Source organism: Pelophylax lessonae, assembly GCF_965119305.1.
Source record: "Pelophylax lessonae genome assembly, chromosome: 5".
Lineage (NCBI taxonomy): Eukaryota > Metazoa > Chordata > Amphibia > Anura > Ranidae > Pelophylax > Pelophylax lessonae.
Genome location: NC_138772.1, coordinates 86,163,521 through 86,186,124, shown reverse-complemented (window position 1 = coordinate 86,186,124; position 22,604 = coordinate 86,163,521). Strand labels below are relative to the sequence as shown.

At 41.9% G+C, this 22,604-nt stretch overlaps 1 protein-coding gene across 5 annotated transcripts in view; it reads left to right on the top strand.

The window, feature by feature from the left end:
- ARHGAP12 (Rho GTPase activating protein 12) overlaps nt 1-22,604 on the top strand; it is a 238,373-nt gene that overhangs the window by 176,271 nt on the left and 39,498 nt on the right. For all 5 annotated transcript variants that reach the window (XM_082258392.1, XM_082258391.1, XM_082258390.1 and 2 more), the window contains 3 exons: nt 12,182-12,250; nt 16,342-16,403; nt 19,721-19,793. In XM_082258392.1, the coding sequence (XP_082114518.1) occupies nt 12,182-12,250; nt 16,342-16,403; nt 19,721-19,793 (204 nt within the window). The remainder of the gene's footprint in view (nt 1-12,181; nt 12,251-16,341; nt 16,404-19,720; nt 19,794-22,604) is intronic.

The following is a 22,604-nucleotide window of genomic DNA, read 5'->3' as shown; positions in this document are numbered from 1 at the left end:
TAAATTACAATCGCTATCATGATCATTATATACCTTTTGCCTGTGTCATGCACCTCTTGCACCTTTTAGCTAGTATCCGCTAGTTACATCCAACTGGGCTTGTTCTGTATCGTGAAGATGTTTTGTAGCTTTCCAAGCCACTTCTTCAGTTTCAGTAAGTGTCACGAAGATTGCACAGCAATCCTAGTCACACCTTAAAGAATAAGTTCAACTTTGAAAAAAAATGAATGCACATTTTTTTTGCAGGTAAAAAAAAAAAAATGTAAATTGATTTTTTTTTTTTCTTTCCAAGAATCAATCCCAGGATCCTGCAGAGTGTCAGTATAGCTGTCTGCCCATACCTCCGATACAGGCAGGCTGGTACTAAAGTCCAGGCAGATCAGTGAAACTAAGAGGGTGCTCGCCAGTGCCCTCGCAGTTCATTGAGATCTACAAGCCATCAGCTGCAATGGATGACTGTAGTTGTAGTTCATTCATGAACTAAATTGCGACAGCTGGTGCTGGAGAAGGTCCCTCCCACCCGCTATCGCAGGGAGGTTGGAGGATCAGGGAGTGAGGTGGTGGATACTTGTACATATTACATGCCACACCCTTAATACAGATGTAACCCATGCAGAAAGGAGAACTTATGTTTTAAAACACCTTAATCCCATCAACATGGAAATTGTAGATCTTAATTGTCCCAGAACAGGATGGAAGATGTTAAATTTGTAGAACCATTTTGTTTTAGTTGCATAATTCCATTGTTGGTGTCAGGAAATTTGCATGGTGTTTGTGACCCAATCTGTGGCTAAATATGAGGATTGTTGTAAAAATGCAAGGGTACAGATGTTAACCTCTTCATGCCGGCCATACACATATATGCAGCCCTGTGTAAACCACTTACCGCGCTGAGAGCGCGCTTCCATGGTAGCCGGTGGGGATCAGTAAGCTCTTGATGCATACTTGCAATCGGGATCTTTCTGATCATTTGATTGCTGTGATAGCCAATCACAGCGGTCACATGACCCAAATGCATGTCTCCTGGCTTTTAGATCTCTTAAAGGGCCGGCGTGAAAGATTTAAAACTGCATTATAGTCGGCCAAATGTACTTTTAAAAAAAAAAAAAAGCAGCATTATATGTGGAAGACAAAGGCTCTACTCATGTTCAGGGTATGGTTGTTTCATTTTGACATAGATGGCCTCGTTCACGTCTCTTGTGAACAATTTTTTCCCACTGTCCCAAATCCAAGGTACATATACAATGACTATATTACTCCACGTCCTCGTCGTCTCCCCTCTGTTTGATAGTGAAGTATTTTTGCTTGACCTTGTGATTTTTTTTTTTTTTTTTTTAATGGAAGCAATTATTTTGGAATTAATAAATGTAAAATAATTAGCGCTCAACTCCTTCAATGCGATGAACCACTCTTACTATGTAAAACCAAAAGAATGGGTATATAAATATTAAGAATACCAATGCATAGAGGTGGGACAATCCAAGATCAATAAATATTCTCTGTGTAGATGTACAAATGAATCCAAGATGATAAATAAGTAAAATATTCAATGGTAAAAAATTAAGATAATCAAAGGTGTCTAAAAGCGCGAAATTATTAAAAAAAGAAGCAAGAATCTGGGAGTTGATCGCAATAAAAATATTGGTGTAAAAAATATTGACATAAATCTCAACGTGACGAGTCACAAGAAATCAATAAATAAAGGTGACAAGTGATGAAATAATATCTTATCAAAAATATATACAGCAATATTCCTTATTTCAATATTAAAATGATAGTGATGAAATCCAAAAATATAATATAAATTCAACAATGGTGATTTATTCCTGAAAATCAAGGCACATGTATTTGTGAATAAATAAGGTGACTATAAATAAAGTGCTACAGTGCTGTATAAGGTGCATCAATGTCCATACAGTCCTTGAAGAATATCTTTACAGTGATTAAAGTGTTGGGTGCTCAAATATCAAATAACAAATTCAGGTGAATAGAAGAGTGAGATCAGGCTTCCAATCACAGCAAGGTGCGTGTGCGGGTGAGCTAGCAATCCGACATTAGGTGAAATGGCCGCTCACCTCCATATCGCTCAAAATGAGTGTTTTAACGATGTAATCTCAACTCTTCTCAGACATCTCAATCTTCTCCAATCAGATTTATCTCCAATATTTATGGCTTTATGTTCAGGAAGGAACATATACTGTTTCCAGCTTAGGTTTGTGCCGATCTCCTTATTTATCCCTCGGTTGATCTATCAATTGCTCAGATAAGAGGAAGCTCTCATGGTGCAGTATATTAGGGTAAAGTTTATTTAAAAAAAGTACAGGTCACTTACTAGAACGCAGGTAATTCAATGCAGTGTATAGTCAAAAGAGCCGCCGATGAGGTCCGCTCCGATGCTTCCGGTCTCGGCCGAAGACCGGAAGTGACGTCAATACGGCTTGACCCTGACGCGTTGCGCTACAACTCACGTAGCTTTTTCAAAGGGATAAGCCGTAACTTGATCGTCTCCGGATATATATCAGGTACGGTTGCCAAGGGAACCAAATAGGACGCTGCCTGTGTTTAACCCATCACATTTACTTCCGGTGAGTCGAATTGTACTGCTTTATGAGTTAAGCAGGGCTTCTATTAATCATTTTATAACCATCATTTATATTTAATATTAAAGGACAAATCAAGAGCATAGCCATCAGATGGAAAACTGATATTCATAAAAATGCAGAAGTGACTTTAAACTAAAAACATTTTTCACTTTGAACTGGGTTAAAAACACGACTGTGCTATATCCTGACCATCTCAGTTAAAACCAAAGAAATTATAAAAATGAAAATATCAATCTCATCAGATGGTTATAAAATGAATTCTTATAATGTCACATGTTTTGTTTACCAACTGCCGGAGTTATTGAGATTGTAAAGAAGCATCTAAAACTAGAGGACTTTTGACAGCTGAACAGAATTCAGTCTAAACCAAGTATGTTCTTTGCTGAACCTTTGTCTCAAAACCAACTAATTCAAGCACATTGATATGTTTGACAGACAGAAACATGGCTGTGGTATGTGATAATCTTTATTTCCCATGCTAACCTGTTAATTGAGTATATAGAGAAGAAAGCCTTGAATTTTTGCAGGGGAATAACACCAAGTCATTGGTTTGGATAAGTAAATGATGGGTGGGTCAAGATTAGAAAATCAGCAATACAAGCTTTTCGTAAACACATAAACTCTGTGGACAAATGCATAATATTTGCATGTTAAGAGCAATACCAAATAACCTTTTTTGGAAAGGAGGTTGGCTTGGACTTTGAGGTCTGTAGGAGATCTGCCCCCACAGATCAGTACAGGAGATCTGCCCCCACAGATCAGTACCTGTTTTTTGCCGAATTCCACCCACTGGAACACAAGCTGGGTTTATTAAGACTCTAACATTGATCTGAGATGGTAGCAATCAATTGATTGTCTAAAGACAAAAAGCACAGACCTCTCAGGAATAATTTGACAGTTTGTGGCTACCCGGTGTGGATCTTTATTAAAAATACACAAAGTCAAGCAAAAATACTGGCCAATCGAACAAGGGGAGAAGCAAAACACTATTCTAGTCAACCTTTAGCTGGAGTGTCTGAAAGGATCTTTAACAGTCAGTGCATCCCTGTTTCCTTAAAGCCCAGCAATAAACCGAGACAGAAGCTTGTCATTCTGAAGACCCAACACCCAAAGACAACTTGGTCTATGCAGTGCACTCTAGTGGGGAATGGAAATACTTCTACATTTGGTAGACAAAACAACCTCTCAACAATCAAAAGGCCCAATTCTACAGGCCAATACTCCACAGTTCTTCTTACACCTCAAGGAAAAGGGACAATTTTCCAGGATAGCTAGTCGCACATTTGGGGAAGAGGATGACTGGTTTTCAAGAGACCCTAAAGAAGGCATCTAGGTCAAAATGGAACAACCATCACTAAACAAGGATGAGGCTTTTAACACAATCTGCATTTCACATATAATGCCATTTTAACATCTCTGACATCAGTTCGCACCCTCGGAGTTCGGAGATCTGACATCAGTTCGCACCTTTTACCCATGTAAATTTTCCCACTAGCCCCACCAATGAGATTATGTAACTAGAACTAGGGATGCACCGATCTGACTTTTTTGGTGCTGATCCCAATGCCGATCTTTTGCTTTGTGAAATCTCTGATCCCGAGTCCAATCGGAAGTACTGTTTTGTGAGCTTATAACAAAATACTTCCGGATCGGTATCGGCAGATACCCTATAACAATTGTGCATTTAAGAGGTTTAGAGTCCATTCAGAGTAGCGCGACTTGTCAGGCGACTTGGTCGCCTGCCAAGTCGCGGTCGCTCGCTCGCCATTTAGTACAGGACCCGTTCTAATAGGAGCGACACAAGTCGCTCCGACTTAGAAAAAGGGTCCTGTACTACTTTGGGGCGGCCTGGAGGCGACTTGCATTGACTTCAATTATATGAAGTCCGTGCAAGTCGCGCCGAACTTCACAGGTCGCCCCACAAAGTAGTGTCGTGCCAGTCTGAATGGGCTGTAAACTTCCCTCCTCCGGCAGATGGAACGAAAAGATATATTGTAATCGTGTTTACTTAACTGGGAGACTGACAGGCATTTGCAGGAGGCTCTTTTTTTTTCTTCTTTTGACAGCTGTTCTCTGCTCCCTCACAGCTATGTAAAGAGCAAAACCGGATCGATCCCCCGATCCAGCTATTATGGCCATATCGGTGCCGATATGGATTGTCCAAAACCAGGATGCAAGGTGCCAAAGTTGTAGAACCACCCTGTTCTAGTTAGGGATGCACCGATCCGATATTCGGATCGGTGCATCCCTAACTAGAACAGGGTGGTTCTACAACTTTGGCACCTTGCATCCTGGTTTTGGACAATCCATATATACACATTTCATGGTGATTGGTTTATAGTGGTAATTTAAATGTTGGAGTATCTTCCAGACACTCACTGTAACTGAAGAAATAGCTGGCTAAGCTCCAGGACATCTCCAATATTAAAAACAAGTCCAGTTGAATGCGACTACTACTAGATATATAGTTCTAGATCAGGACATATGAGAGCCTTCACAGACTCGTGCATCTTTTATTTTTATTGTTCTCTACATTTGCATGCAAACCAAGCAGTACAGCAAATGTGACGGGGATCAGGATGAACAATAGCAAGGCCAGAGATGCATGTTCATGTGCAGTTCAGCATTAATTTTTTCTTTTTTTTTGGTTTAAAGAGATCACATTAGCAATCCTAACACTGGCAGCAGCATGTTCCTTCTAAAAAAGGCATATAGTTATTATAACACAATAGCTAGTGGTTTTCTCCTTTCTGAAAGAGATATGCCCTCTTTTCTTACCTCTTCCTTGGCTACCGTCTGTAGAGGAAAGTGGAGTTAGTACTAGTGGGGGTGGAGGAGGTTTGTGGTTTGTCGAAAAGCTCCAATGTATGCTATATACACAGGCTCTTTTCTAGGAGTTTTAGCAAACACCCTCCTACATAATGAAGATGCCATTTAACTTTTTGCTGAAAGTAGAAAACCTCTTTAAAGCAGAACTCCAGTCTAGCTCAGCAAGGAAAGATTGAGCTATTGAATTTACCTATTTTTAAAGTGTATCCAAACCCAGAAACAAAAATGCTTGGGTCCCTTTTGGTCCATTAACTTTTCAATTGAAATTGTTTTGGTTTGTCTGTTTGGCAAGTTCCATATATATACATGTTGATCATGCTGGAAATCTTGAGTGAATTCTCTGTAGCCTACAGAACTACAGGGGCAGGGTTTTGTAGTCCTGTTTTGTTTCTGCTGTCCTGCTAGTGTAAGGAGAATAAGTGTTGTCATACTCGTGCAGAAAGTATGTTACTGACAGGTTCAAGTGAAAAATAAAAGGGGGAAAAAAACTTGGAGAAAATCTATGCATGGACATCTAATGCAAAACTAATACATTTTTTTGGGTTTAAATACACTGTAGTTAAGCTGCTTGCTGTCTTAAATGAGATTAGCTAATATGCAATCCAGTACTGCTCACCACTTCCTCTGAACCAGCTTTTTTCTTTATTCAGACTGGCTTAGCATTAAACGCTAAAGCTGCCCATACATTAGTCTTATTGTACAAGTTTTCCTTAGGATTTTAAATTGATCAAGGACCATATAAAATGGTTATCGAATAGAATGATACCCTTTAAAAAAACACATTTCGTTGCTTTGCAGCCTAAAATGCAGACAGTTTTTGTTTTATCCAGCTGTATTTACTCAGTGCAACTAATAACATCCAAGTAAAGATATAACACCAGCATGTCAAAAAAAAATAAAAAAATTAAAATGTAAAAACAGAATCAGAGTTGGGTTGGAAAAAGGATCACCCCCTCCTAAAAATGACTTCTAAACCCAGTCAGGCGTAGCTAATCACCTTCTCAATGGCACACAAAACCATTTGACTTTCAGCTGTGGTCTTTTTGATTAGCTCAGCATTAAAAAGCGCTTTCCTGGCTCATTTCAGTCCCTGGTAGTGCAACTAAGGCAAACAATCAATTATGGGTGGCAAGACACTGTCAAAAGATCCCTGGGACAAAGTTTTGTACAGGCACAAGTCAGGAGATGGATGTAAAAAATGTTGAAGGCTTTATCAATACCTAGAAGCACAGTGAATTCTATTATTAGGAAGTGGAAGGTATTTAGTACAACACAGACCCTCCCTAGATCAGGACGTCGCTCCAAACTGAATAAAAGAGCCAGGAGGAAACTGGTCAGAGAGGCCACCAGGAGGTCTAGAGCAACTCTGAAGCAGTTGCAGGAATTTGTGACAGAGTGGTCATTGTGTTCATGTACAAATAAAGATGTGTAATACTCCTCAGGTGTCAGTCCAGACAGAAAAGTCAAACGCATAAGCAGCGCTGGTATGTATTAAGCAATGATATACACTGGTGTGATTACCAGATGAGAGATGCTGCAATGAGTGACGGCACAGGCTGTGAAACTCTGCTGAGCGAAGGGATCCAGTGCTCTGATCCAGGCCTTCCCTTGATTGCCTGGTCACTTGGGCTCACGGAACATCACTGGGCTTTTGCAATACACAAGACATCCAGGTCGCCTTACTGAGGAGGCACCACAGGGAAGGAGGAGCAGACAGCGCCGGGCCAGAGACTCCATAAAGAAGGTTCTTCAAGTCACCTGACCACCGCAGAAGTTCCCAGAAGATTTCAATAAAGCTGAACAGGCTCACATGTGATCCTGGTGGAAGTGGTATGGTCATGGTATTGTGCTTATACCGAAGAGCTGGATTTTGAAGCACTTTCCCTATTGAACGGTCTGGACGGGGATCCATCTTGAGAAAAGATACCTTTAAAAGGCTTATTATATCATATTTCTAGTGAGTGTGCATTGCCTTAGGGGGTCACGAGGTGCGGTGGAAGTTTCTATAATTACATCTTCACTCCGTGGTGATTGCCATCCCTCCTTTGCTGAACTTTTTTTTATCAGTGCATGAAACTGTTTGCATACCTACCAGTGCATATCATTGCTTAATACATACCAGCGCTGCTTAGGTGTTTGCCTTTTCTGTCTGGACTGACACCTGAGGAGTATTACACATCTTTATTTGTATTATGATTTATTAAGGCAGCAGCTAACATCTATTTTACTTATAAATATCTATATGAGTACATATTGAATATTATTATATTGTATTTTAATTATCACTACCTGAGCGCGGGGTGATTGAGAGATAGTAGTTACACGCCTAATATTCTCAGTCCTGTTTCATTGTGTGCATGTGGCAATACCTCAAATTCTCCACAAATGTGGCTTGTATTGGAGGGTTGCAAGAAAAAAGCCACTACTCAAGAAAGGCCTACTGAGCTTTGCCAAATTCTTGAGGAATATCTGCTGCCCTCTGCCAGAAAGTTGTCAATGGTTAGGTTTACCTTCCAACGTGACAATGACCCAAAGTACACAGCAAAAGTGACCACACAGTGGTTGAAGCATAAAAAGGTGAATGTCCTTGCATGGCCTGGTCAGAGCCCCCAGACTTACACCCCATTAAAAATCTGTAAAATGACGAAGACTGCAGTCCACAAACAGTCACCATCAAATTTAACTGAACTTGAGCAGTTCTGCAAAGAAGAGTGGGCAAATATTGCAAAGTCTAGATGTGCAAAGTTGATAGAGAAATATCCCAGCAGACTAAAGGATGTAATTAAAGCAAAAGGTGCTTCAAAACATACTGACCCAAGGGGGTGATCCTTTTTCCAACTTCGTAATTCTGTTTTTTCATTTTTTTTTTTTTTACATTTTTTTCTGACATGTTGGTGTTATCTCTTTCACTTAGATATTATAGGTTGCACTGAGTAAATACAGCTGGATAAAACTGTCAATTTGTATCCAGTCAGGCAGGCCTTTACTCTAACTAGTTAAAGGTAAATCTAAGGCCTCTTGCACAGGGTACTGATGTTTGAGCATCTGCTTTTTTGGACATAATTTCAGGTTTGTTTTGTGCATATTTATTTGTGTTCACAAACGTTGCACACAATACATTCCTAGGAAAAATTCAGTAATATTTATGTTCATACGCACGTATTTGTGCACATTTGTGTGTAACGGCCCAAAAAACTGACCAGAAACGACGATTTTTTTACATCTTTACTCAAGGATACGCAGCGTTGGTTTGCGTGCCTTTTTAAGGTGAAGCATGTTTAATATTACACCCATATTGGGTCTAGCATGAACCCCCCCCCCCCCCCCTCCGCTCAACAACGTGCAGAGGTTCCTCTCCCCCACTGCTATTGTCACATTTGAAATTGGCACAGCTGTGCAAGGCTCCACTCGCACAGCTACATTATTCACAGAGATCTGTGAGTGAATAAACTACAAGTCCTGTTCTCCACCGTGGCAGATGGACTTGTAGTTCTCAATGGACTAGGAGTACGGTAATCAGGGCACTCAGTCAACTGACACTTCTTCCAGCACTGATTGTGAGTGCATTGGTTTGCAGGCTCCTGTAAAATCTAAAAAATAATATAAACGCATTTTTTTTCCCCTGCAGAAACATATCCATTTATTTTAAAGGTGAACCTAGCCTTTAAAATGCTGGTACGGAAGAGTGGACACGCATAGAAACTTGAATTCAGATCTCTGCATGTATGTGTGGCGTTTTTAGAGGTTTGGATACACTATAAAAAGTAGGACTGCTTAAAGTTCAAAAGGTTTTCTAGAATTTTAACAAATGCTTTTCAGGCTCTGTCCAGTGCTGCTTACATACCCTAGAAGCATTTGACTGCATGATCTCAGGTGAAGTGGAGAGTCTAGATTAGCCTTCCATTTTTTGCAGAGCTTATCCGACCAGATGACTAAGCTTTTGGTTAAACATAAAAGCATTTGTAAAGAACTGGAAAAATAATTTTCTTCAGGAAAGGTAAGTATTTCCAGCCCTTCTGTAATGCTTTCCAGTCCCAGAAAGATTGTTAACATTGCTGTGTGTTGACATTTGAGTTAAAATAATTATATAGGATTTATATAGCGCTGACTGTTTACGCAGCGGTTTACAACTTGAGGGTAGACAGTACAAATACAATACACTTTAATACAGTAGGAATCAGAGGGCCCTGCTCGTTAGAGCTTACAATCTAAAATCGGCTTATATTAGCAGATATATTCTCTGCATTGGGGCAAAAACCTTCTACAAGAAGCTCAACCCAGCCCACCCCCCCACCCCAAATTCGTACTTGATCTCGATCCAGCAATGTGCATTGGATCATCATAGGCTCAGACACCGTAGTGGGAGCCATTGGCTCCCGCCACTGTCAATCACTGCCAGCGAGGAGGGGGTGGGGCTGAACTGCGCGTTGTGTGTCCGGCTCGGTAGCAAACATGCTCGAGTGCCCCCATAGCAAGCAGATTGCAATGGGGGAAATCTGTGGGGGTGGGGGGCAGCCAGGAGCCCTGGAGGACCAGAGAAGAGGAAGATCAGGGCTGTGCACAACCATTACCCAGGGCAGGGAAGTTTGATGTTTTTGAATCACTTTTAAGTTATAATGTTGCAGTGAAGGGTGTAAAAAAACAAAACAAAAAATTTAATACCCCAAAAGTTTAAAACAAACATTATTATAATACACCCAAAGTTTAAAACAAACATTTATTCTGGAATCAGGAATCAGAATACATATACAGATTTTTTTTTTTCTAAATGGTACTTTTCTTTCTGTTTTTATGAATGTAATTCTCATGTCTTTCCCAAAACAGTTTAAAAAAAAAAAAAAAACTACATGTTACATGTAAAACCGAATTTAAACTGTCTCTATTTATTTATTTATTTTTTTTGTTAATTTGTTCATTTCTAACATTACTAACATCGGTTTTGCTTTTTAAATTGATTTGCAAATAACTGGAGTGTATATTTTATTTTTTTCTTTTCGGTTAAAGTTTATCTAAAGCCAATTTTTTTTTTTTTTTTCATTTTGAATAGAGCATGGAAGGGTTAAAAACTTTGTCAGGTTAAATTTACTGGCTACGTCCCCTCTGCAGAGATTCCCCTTTTTGTTGGTCTTGCTGATCATTGTCACCGAGACTTAAATATTGAGTTGTCAGTGGGGTTAGGAATAAATAAGAACGCTTTCAGGTTCTGGTTACAACAGTCTAATGGTGGTCATACATGTAATGATCTGGTCGAACATTTCTTTACAGATTCGGATAATAAAATTTAATGTATAATGAAAAGACACACAGGGTTGAGTTACTAAAACTGGAGATTGCAAAATCTGGTGCAGCTGTGCATGGTAGCCAATCTGCTTCTAAATTCAACATGTTCAATTAAGCTTTGACAATAAGGGCTCTTTCATACTATCCGTCCGTCGGCGGACTCCGTTTTATCTCAGCGGGGGATCGATCCGCCGATCCCCTGCTGAGCAGGAGGGTGACAGCTGCGGAGACACAAGTGTCAGTTCCCCATACATCTCTATGGGGGAATCGGATGGGAACGGACCGTCGGTCCGTTCTCATCCGATCCGCTGGATGGATGGAAAATCGGGTTTCCATCCGTCCAGATTTGACGGATCGGATGTCAGCAGACGTGTCTCCGCTGACATCCGATGCTCCATAGGAATGCATGGGGGGACCGTTCAGATCCGCCAAAAAAACGGACAGGCGGATCTGTGTGAAAGGAGCCTCACAAACCCGGAACCTGTTTGGTTTCTATGCAAAGCTGCACCCGATTATGCACTCCAGTTTTAGTAAATCTACCCCATACTCTGTCACCTATCTATTCTGAGCAAAACATTAAGATTTCATTGTAATAACTCTGATCAGTCTGGAAGGAATATACGATGTAGGGAAATGGGTAGATCAATATAATTAGGTGTATTGTGCAGCAAGCAATATTTTCAATCTTCCGTTCATATTTTTCTTCTGCATATAAAATGATTTCATGTATGGCTACCATTAGAGAAAACTTCCTTTACCTTCAAAGATCTCCCCTCACTTGCTGTTGCCTCAAATTAAGAAGTAAAGAAAAATCTCCCTAATGGGACCTAAACAACAACAAAATTGTGTCTGGTGTCTTAACCATTCCATATTCCATCCAAAACAAAAAACATTTACTTTAGATATACTTTAAAATGCCTTAATGGCAATCAGAATATGTAAGATTCTGATTTGTTTGTGTTTGAAATATGGTTGCCGTGCTTTGTTATAACTTTTCTGCACCAGTTTTCAGGCTACCTCGCAAACAAGTAGGTAAAATACTTTTGATAAGCTCTGTTCCTGTGTTTGTTTAAGCATGCCTTTGAATCGCACCTGTCATGTGAAGATTGTGGGAGGTGCTATAGCGGATTTCCTTCTTAAAATGTTTGTTCATTGGTGATGTTTGGCTTCTATTTTGCTACTGGCCTGGAAAAAAGCATGCAGCCAATGATAAGTAAAAAGTCAAGAGTTGCTTATCTCCATACTTGTTCTGGGTCAGTGAATTAGAAAGTTCAGAAACCAGATCATTGGCATGACAGCCAGGCAATTAGCATGCTTAAAAGGAGATGTCAGCAGTGGCAGCCTACCTGTTTCTACCATGACAAGTTAAGATTTTCATCTCGTAAACAAAGATGGGCATATGCAGTAAGCGAATCCCTTTCTCTCAAAATATTGTTGCGCCTAATCTAAAATCTAACTTTCTGTTTCAGGAATTGGCGCCATCCAAAAATTTCCCAGAGGTTGAGACCTCCCCATCTTCTCCAAAGCACCAATCCTCGGTTAGTACTTTTTATTTTATTTTTTATGTTCCTTTACATCTTGGACCGGCAGCGGATGTTGGTTAGGATGAGGAGCAGTCATGTTTTGTGAAACTTTTAATTTGCCTACATTTATGTTTGGATATTTCTCAGTTAACGAACCAAACTGCAGCAACATTTATCTGATATATTATAATGCTTGGGAGGTAAGTAGACTGAAGTAAGAAATGTACATCAATTTCAGCATCTCTCAAACTCTAGCAAATTTGGTCCAGAGAAAGGAAAAATATATCCCCTGTGTAATCTCATTCAAAAATGGATCCTTTCCTGACAAAAGGATGCGGAGATCAGTTGTCTGGATCAAAATAGTTGTACACTATCCTCTAGTAAGATCCTATCATCCAATTTTATTTTAAAATGTGTTACTAAAGTGATACTAAAACTAAAAACTAAAACATTCAAACATTAATACATTCCTTGCATTAAGGTAAAAATGTTTTATATTTCTCTGTCCACTCCCTTCCTCGTGTGAAGAGGAAGAGAGGGGAGAAGGGATCAAGCGCTCTGCATGGCTGCATCTCTTCTCCCTTCTCTTCCTCTTCACACAAGGACTTGAACATCAGAAGGAACATTGGCTCCTGCTGCTCTCAATCGAATGCAGTGATGAGGAAGTGGGGCAGGGGTAAGCCCCACAGTGTGCTTCAATGGCGCTCGGCTCCAGAGACAGTGCCTGGGAGCAAGCAGGCACTGTGTGCCCCCATAGCAAACGGCTTGCTATGGGGACAGATGAAGAAGAGGAGGAGTCAAGATTGCTGGTGTTCTGCCGAAAGCTCTAACTTGCCGAGAACTCTTACGTTGCTTCCGGTGAGTGTACACAAAGATTAATTGAAAATTTCGACCACTTGGTAGTCTCACAGAACACAGGCAGCCTTCACACTAAGGTAGATGCTACAATCAGTGAAGATTGTTAGTTCGCCCGCTAGTTGTCGTTGCCTTGGAGGTGGCCATGTTTTTGGTTACTGGGGGGGGGTGGCGACTAACAATCTCCAGTAATTATAGCATGTACAGGAGTGTATACGCTGCCGCCTGTTCTGTCAAAACACCAAGTGGTTGAAATCTCCAATCATTCCTGGTGTACACTCACCGTAATAACATCCTTGGAGTTCTCAGCAAGTTGGAGTTTACGGCAGAACACCAGCGGGGGACCCAAGAGGAGGAGGATCGGGGCCGCTCTGTGCAAAACCATTGCAGAGAGGAGGTGAGTGTAACATGTTAGTGAGTGTACCATCCCAACTTCAGTATTCTTACGAGAAGAAAAAATAGGCTTCCTTTTAATTATGGTAAAATCTCCATCCTTCTATACACTATTATGTCCTTACCATTTTTGTAGTCTTTGGAATTCACCTACAGCTGTCTATTGACCACACGTGTTCTTAGATGCGGGCTGGGTTCATACCCAATACCGATGCAGCTCACAGTAGGGGTCCGGTTCGTCCCTGTTCTCCAGCAATCTTTGCTGGAATTTGGGCCTGAAACAGAGCCCAAAATGCACAGGACCCCTGTGCAGTGTGCTCCACAGCCCGCCCCAGAGATATGTGAACCGGCTCTATTGAGATCCACACCCAATTCGCATAAGTGTGAACCCAGCAATTTTATAATTTCGTTTTTCACCTTGAAATCCCCTCCAAATTGCTTTTGTGCCAAGATCTCTACTCTATATTCAGGATAGAGCCATACAGGTGATTTCTAGAGGAGATGCAAAGCATTCAAACGCGTTTTGGTTTAATGCATATGTATAGGCAAAACTTTTTTTTTTTTTTGTAATTATGAATTGATTAAAGTGGAACTCCACCCAAAAGGAGAAGTTCCGCTTTAAGAACTCGTCCCCCGCTCTTCTTGCACAATTGCCACATTTGAGGAGCGGGGGGGGGGGGCTTGGTAGAGCAGGTACCCGAATTTGACAGGTACCGGTTTCCTCCCTCCCCGACCCCGCAGTCTTCTAGGACACGAACAGGTCCCAGAAGACTGCATCCACCAGTCAGGATGCACAAAGCGACTTGCGCGTGCCGTCACAGCCTGGTGCCCCTAGTGAAGATGCCAGCGCTGCCGAGGGAGGACAGAGGATGAAGATGGCTGGGGTGAGCTCACCACTGGACCGTGGGACAGGTGAGTGGCTGTTTTTTAAATCAGCAGCTATACTTTTTGTAGCTGCTGACTTTTATTTTTTTGGTAGGTGCCTGGGGCTCTTCTATAAGGAAGGGTTAAAACCCCAGGCAGTTTATTTGTTATTGTCTGTGTGTCCTTATGAGATGTTTTCCATCACTGCCTGTCCCAATTGTAAATATAACAGGTCTCCCCTTTGGAAGGTTAACCCTCACCTCTTCTTTTGTGACAACTCTGAAATTTTGGCATTCCCATATTTTTGGGACCGTGGTCATCAGGACAATTGAAGAGGGTAACTCTATCTAGCAGTTACACAGACAGCAATTAAAACTAGTCATGCAATCTAATCCTTCTCTATTTGATCTGAAATAAAAAAAATAAAAAATAAACTTTGGCTATACATACTGTTTAGTTTCCACTTCGAGATAATGGCTTCTTTATATTTGTTACATGCCCCATTCACATAGCAAAATAAATAAAAATACAGCTTACCTTTTTAAATGCTCCTTTCTGGCACTTCCAGCAAGGAAAAAATACTTAATCGTCTTATGAGGTGGGCTGGGTTTGTCATGAGGTGGTTCTGTGTTTACCATAATGAACCCTGGCTGGAGGCTGATCTCTGATCCTTGGTACTAGATTTGAACACTCTGTCCTAACAAAGGGTTAAAGGTTCAGGAGCTGAGCTTCTCCGTTGTATGTTAATGAGAACTTGGCTCGGCTAGTCCCCAGCCCAGCTATTGGGACAGATCATGTGTCAGGTATGACACCTTCTCCTTAGAAACATGTAAAAGGTAAAAAATATTTCTAGCAGATGCACTTCTCTAGAGGTCAAGTTGTTGGCTATTGGCAAGGTAGATAAAGTGCATCCAATGTCTGACAGTTTGTTAGCAATCTGGTTGCTTCAGCTCTCCAAGATTCCACCGGGTGGCCAGAACACATCTATATCAACCCAAACACAGAAAATAGCGCCCATCTGCCCTAGTGTAAACTGTAACAGTTAGATTGCATTAAACAAACCCTGCATCCAATGCACTTATAAGGATGAAGGATAGTCAGGCACATCTAAGGTGTTCCCTGTTGCCTTTCCAGGATCGCAACCCTCATCAGCACAAGGATACCCTGAAACCCCGATGACAGTCCAGTGTCCCTCACCGGAGCTTAACAGCGTGATCCCCTTCTTCCTGATTGTCAGAGTCCCGTTTCATCTGTGTGAGGTGCAAGCTGGACTGGGCGCATGCGTAGTAGGTCTCCACGACCGCTGTTGAGCTTCAATAGCTCCATTGAGGGACACTGGACTATCAGGATCTTCAGGGTATCCTTGTGCTGATGACGGTTGTTGTCCAGGAGAGACGCACGGGAAAACCTTAGATGTACCTGACTATCTTTCATCTTTGTAGGTGCATTGGATGTGGTGTTTTTTCATTTAATCTAATAAACTGTGTTACAGTAGGACGGACGTGTGTTCTCTCCTGTATTTGTGCTGACACATAAGAAAGATACTATGTATAGTGGGATTTTCTCACATTTGTCTGAAAAAGTGGAAATGCTTTAAATCCTGGGTTTCCTGCACAAAGAAAAACCTCATGGAAAAAGGTGTCGGCAGGAAGAGTTCTTCCGGTTACCCATAGTATGAAACGAGCCAGAGCCGGCCTTTAATTCTGCTGCTCTGCCCCAGAGACATGAGAGGTAAAGTCTGGATGCTATAGGGGCCTCTAGAATGGTTTGTCCATCCATTACACACTATTACAAAAGCAGTGTGAAGCGCAAACACCCAGAGGAAGTCGGCGTCTTAGCTTCTTGTTTGACAACCGTAAACTAAGATTTGTTGCTTTCTAATCATTGCAATTTTGCATTGCAATAATAAAAGGTAGACTGCATAATTTGTTTTTATTTGTTTTTTTTTTTCTGGAATTCGGAATCGCTGAACCACAAATTTTCTAATTTTTCAGGATCAAGAAAAGTATGGAGTGTTAAATGTGACAAAAATCACAGAGAACGGGAAGAAAGTTAGGCAAGTACAGTCTTCTATGTAGTTCACTGGCAATGTTACTTTGGAAACGCTGTCCTAGCTCTATATTTCCGGATTTTTCTGTAGACGGAGAGTCTACAGAGCACAGCAAGATGTAAAAATAGAACAAGGATGGTTTTTTTTTATGTTCTAAACAGTGGAAGTTTTATTATATTTAGGGATAACTACAAATCCTTCATTCTCCGTGAAAGAGTGGAGGTTGGACTCCACTGACTTCACTTTTAAGTTCACTTTTGGAACATGTTTGGAACTCCTGCCACCTCTCCTATCACTCCCCCTCCCTGTGACAGCGGGCAGGGGATCTTCTTTCCGCACCCGCTGTCAGTATTTAAAAACAGCACAGCTATGCAGGGGTCTGTCCACACGGCCATGTCATTCATTCACCGGCCGACGACTTGTAGTTCTTAGTGAACTGCGAGGGTGCTCGTGAGCCCTCTCGTAGTCCTTTAAATCTTCCTGCCATTCACGAACTGTCTGCCTGTATGAGGTATAGGCAGACAGCTGTACTGCGTGTCTGCAGCATGCTGCCATTATATTTGTGATCTGCTGATCACGGATGCAATTCCTTACAGGCTGCAGAGTAAAACAATAATGCACATTTTCTTTACCTGCAAAAAGATGTGCATTTATTTTTAGAAAAGGTAAACTTGGCCTTTAAAGCGGTAATAAACTGCAGCTTAAAAATCCCTTGCAAGGCAATGGCATAATGTGCTAGTATGCATCGCATATTAGCACATTATGAAATACTTGCCTTAGAACTAATCCCTTCAGCAGTGCGCGGCCACCGCTGACAGGGCTTCCCTCTTGCCCCATTCTTCCTTCCCGGTACGTGGGCTCCAGCTGTATGAGTGGACCGGGCCGCAATGATCTCACTCCCACGCATGCACATTGGAGCTCACGGTTACGGCACAGAGCTCTGAAGGTCCAGCACACTATGCCAGACCTTCAGGGTGCATGTGCCGTTGACGTCCCTGGCTGCATCCAGTGTGAATATCTCCTAAACAATGCTTATTATAGGCTTACCTTTAGGTACAAGATCAAAAAATGAGTTTACTACCACTTTAAGGGGAAGTTAACCACTTAAGCCCCGGAGGATTTGGCTGCTAAAAGACCAGGGGGTATTTTGCGATTCGGCACTGCGTGACTTTAACGGACAATTGCGCGGTCGTGCGACACTGTACCTAAACTAATTTGACGTCCTTTTTTTCCCACAAACAGAGCTTTCTTTTGGTGGTATTTGATCACCTGTGAGATTTTTTGATCATGCGCTATAAACAAAAAAAGAGCGTAAATTTTGCAAAAATAACTTTTTCCCATTTTTTTATATGAAATTCCCCCCAAAAAAAAGTAAAAATCAAAATTTTTTAACATTTTCGGCCAATTTGTTTTATGCTACATATGTTTGGTAAAAAAAATTGCAAAAAGCGTATTTTGATTGGTTTGCGCAAAAGTTATCGCGTTTACTAACAAAAGGGAAAGATTTTTGTCATTTTTGTTTTTTTTTTTTTAACGTGTAATGGCGGCGATCTGCGATTTTTTTGCGGTACTGCGACATTGTGGCGGACAGATCGGACCCTTGACTGACATTTTTGACACTTTTGGGGTTACCAGTGACATTTCTACAGTAATCAGTGCTATATATATGCACTGTTACTGTAAAATTACACTGGCAGTGAAGGGGTTAACTTTGAGAGGGAGGGGCTGTGTGTGTCCCTAGGGGCGTGATTCTAACTGTGATTGGCTGTGGCTTGAGCTGTAGGAACAATGATCAACGGTCCTACATAGTAGAACCGTATGATCATTGTTTCTACACGGGAGAATGACAGGCGGCTTGTTTACACTAGCCGCCTGCCTTTCTCCCTCTCCCCCGACGATCGCTAAGTGAGCGGCGGACATCTGGTCCGCCGGTCACACGCACGGGGGGGTCCGTGACCGCTCCGCTGGCTGCGCGCGCTCGCTCCCCAGAGCCTCACAGGCTAGTGACGTACCGATACGTCACTCTGCCTGTGAGGGGCTGACCGCCACAGTATATGTACTTGCGGCGGTCGGCAAGCGGTTAAGTGTTGAAGGCTAATTTCAAGGGTTACTTTAAGTTTTATGGTGGAAGGTGATGTTATCCTGTTCTCTCCAAATTCAAGGCTTCCTTGCAGCACATGCATGCCTTTTGCTTCCTTACCACTTTGTTTAGTGGCCAGCAGCCAGCGCAGTCGGTAGAGAATAAAGGGAAGAGTGTTGCATTCTTCTCTGTACTTGGAAGTAGTGGCACATCTGGTGGCTGAACCGAGATGCAGAGGGACCACTCCACTTGGCGTTTCCCTATGAAGCAGATACTCACCCTTTGCACCACTGCAAAGAGTAAGTATCTGCTTCATAGGAAAATACCAGTTTGCTTTAAAGTATATGTAAAGGTTCCTGTGTGAAAGTTTGAACATGTCTCAAATTCAGTTACTATATGTCACACAAGTGGCCCCTATTCCCCCCGATCTATGTCCATGAAGGTAGCAACTTACGTATGTTGTTACTGGGTTTCCTTTAATGCCCACTTGATGCCTTGGTTTTTATTCTTATGCAGCCAGGCTAAAAAAAAAAGTAAAGGATCTGGTAATTATTTTATTATGTGTTACTGTTAAGAACTATATGAAGGTGTCCTTTGCTGGCAGCATGCTGGAGATCTGGACCACCACTCCTTCACATAGCACAATGGTCCAACATGCTGCCTGCAGAGTGCTCCAACAACACCACTGCTCAGGGAGCATGAGCATTATTGATTAAAGTACTGTGCAGGGTAATGTCAGACCCTTCGGGACCAAGACTGCTGTGCTATATGTGAGAGATTGTTGACTTTGCAGTTGTGTCTCTTAACATTCTGCCAATCCTTTGTATATCCCTACTGCTTGAATGGAAAAGATGGGGGTAGACCCCGACCCTAAAGCTTGCCGCTAAAAATTAACTTTCAGTGCAAAAAAAAAAAAAAAATCGTGGACAATACTCAGCTGTGTTGTTGCAAGTGCTGTAATAAGGTAACAATCACAATTATAATCTTAATATAATAGTGTCTAACAAATTGCGTTCACTTCAATTGTTTAATTTCCTGGTCATCTGATGTATATGTGCACTATCAAATATATACACATAGTAGATTTGTACTTTGAATGGTTTTGATAGCCTAAACCGTGTCTGAGCTAGGAGATTGTGGTCTCCCACTCTTGGTGACCATCAACATTACCACCATTTTAGTATTTTGATGATCAGGTAAAAAAAATCTTAATGCCGTTACATTTCTGTTATTGCTTTTACAGGAAGAACTGGACATCATCATGGGCTGTACTGCAAGGCTCCTCCATATTGTTTCAAGGCACTGGAGCTAGCTGGGTAAGATAATCGGGATTCAATTTATAATCCTCCACCCCCGTCATGGAGACTGATTGCAGGAAAGAATGCAGTGTTTTATCATTCAGTGCTATCTGCTTTTAATTAAGGAGAAAAGAGTGTGTCTGGAAAATCATATTTGAATTACATTTCTGTGCTATAAATGAATCAAGTTCTAATTCAGGAGTGTGTTTAGCTAGCGCTTGAGGGACTTCTTATTTATTTTAACTGCTATATGAGCAAACTTCCTCTTTAAACCGGGGACACAATATGAGTTTTGAACAAAAAAAAAAAGCGGTCAGCTCCAGTCGAACCCGCTGTACTAACTATCCGACGTTAGTACAGCGATATCCCCTGCTGAGCTGCTGTGTTTTTACAGAGGGGCGGCCCCCCTGCCAGAACACTGATCAGTTCTCTCCGCCATTGCCCGAGAGTGGTGATTGGGAGCTGGTTGGTTGCTGGTTTTACAGCATGCTTGTCCAACAGAACAAGCATGCCATTAGGCCAGCTTCTGTTCAACAGGGTTGCCATACACACGGGCTAAATGTTGTCCTTTTTTTTTTTTTTTTTTTTTTACTGGCCATTGTCGGCTGGCATTTGGCCCGTGTGTACCAGGGCTCTAAACTGCAAACTGCAGTGGTTATCCTCCCGTGGCAATCCGCAGGCAGCCCCATCACCAGACACAACCCATTCAAGGGAATTGAGCCATGCCACAACCACCCTGTAACTGCGTGTTATGCACACGGTTACACTGCGGTGATGCAGCATTTGCAAGATTAAAATAGGCCCTAAGGAGGCGAAATATCGCCTCTTCTCTGCCTGTCAAACTCCTCTAAAAAGTAATCCCCCTCATATACTTTTTAGAGGGGCTGCAAGAATTGCTGCTAATGTACACCTAGCTTTAGTCTAGTCACCAGATTTGTCAAATACAGTAGAATTTTGATCTGCTGACCGACAGCTTGGTATCAGATATTAACTAGATGAATGTTAAAGGGAGGATAAGTTACAATTCTGACAATTACTCTTAAAATTATTTGTTTTTTTATCGCTTCAGTTCTGTAATCCTTAATCTGAAGCTTTTTTTTCTTTTAGTTTTGGATGGAGCAGAAGTGGAGTACAAAATAAATGGTTGTTAAATTTAAAGTGAAAACTGCATATATGGTTAGACTCATTGATAAAGACATTGGCAGTTAAAATATATGTAAACCAAAATATGTTTAAGCTTTGGATGGAGTAGGAGATAAATAAACCCCATGTGTTGTTTTTTTTTTCTTTTAAAGTTTTGTCTAAAGAGATTTTTCTTCGCTCATTGTCCCAAGACACAGCAGAAAGTAGGGAGGAACCTCTTCAGAAGAGAAGTCCTCTCCTAGCTATCATTGCTACAAGTGTACCTATTGAATGTTTTCATTTCAGTTCAAGTGACAACTTATGCCCCGTACACACGTACTGATCGTCGGCCGAACGATCGGCCGTCTTTTGTCCAGGGCTGTCGTGTCGGTTGAAAACTGCAAAAGACTGCACACGAATTTTGTCGGCCAACAACAGCCGACTGCAGAAGTGATGTCATGTGATGGTTCACTTTCCTTGTCTTTTTTCTTTTCTGAGCATGCCCAGTCTTGCTAATCTGCTGTCTGTCGGCCGAAATCTGTACTGACTGGCGAACAATCGGCCGTTCTGGTGACGGCCAACAAATATTTTAAAGTCTGCACGACAGATTCTGTTCGGCCGAAAATGCGCTGTCGGCTGTCAGAAGCATCATACTAACAAGCCTACAATCGGCCGATCGGTCGGCGGCCAAATATTTACGGCCGACAATTGGTACGTGTGTACGGGGCTTTAGTTGTCAGATTGTCACTCACTTTCAGTCCAATGATAATGGTCAAATTTCCCTAGCAGGGACACAGGTTAAGGTTTACACAACTTTCACAAAATCAGGCCAGGATCACACCTGTACAGTATGTTAAAGGATAAGCTCACCTTTGTAAAAAAAAAAAAAATTAAATGCACATCTTTTTGCAGGTAAAAAAATGTGCATTTATTTATTTTACTATGAGCCTACAAAGCATTGCACCTGCGGTCAGCAGATTGTGGGTTCTATGCAGGGCTCTTGCAGACATTCTGTGTAAGCTGTCTGCTCGTACCTCATATGGACAAGCAGTTACACGCTGACAGGAAGAGACCATGAACTACCCAGAGCTCTCAACAGCGTCTTGGTAGTTCATTAAAGCGGTGATCCGGCCTCCCCCTCAAGTAATTAAGTCAGCAGCTACACATACTATAGCTGCTGACTTTTAATGTTAGGACATTTACCTGTCCTGGAATCCATCGGCTGTCGGATGCTGCCACCGCCATTGCCATTGCCAGTAAGGGAACCCGGCTGTGAAGCCTTGTGGCTTCTTGGCCGGGTCCCGACTGCGCATTCGTAAAGCACGCTGCGCACATACTAGCCGGGAAGATGAGGAGGAGGAGGAGGAGGGACGCAATATTGCTGACGTACCTCACTGCGGCGAGGTCCGAGGGAAATGGGGACAGGGTACCTGTCAAAAACAGGTACCCCCCCCCCCCCCCGAAAGGTGCCAAATGTGGCACTGGAGGGGGGGGGGGGGGAGACAGATAAGCAGAAGTTCCACTTTTGAGTGGAACTCCGCTTTAGGAAACTACAAGACGACAGCCGCAAAGGTGGATGGTACTTGTAGTTTTCATATTCACAGAACTCTGAATTATAAAATTGCGACAGCGATGGGGGGAGAAGATTCCCCACTTGGTGTCACAACAGAGGATCGGTGGTGCGGGGGCCGGTGCTACAGGTAGCAT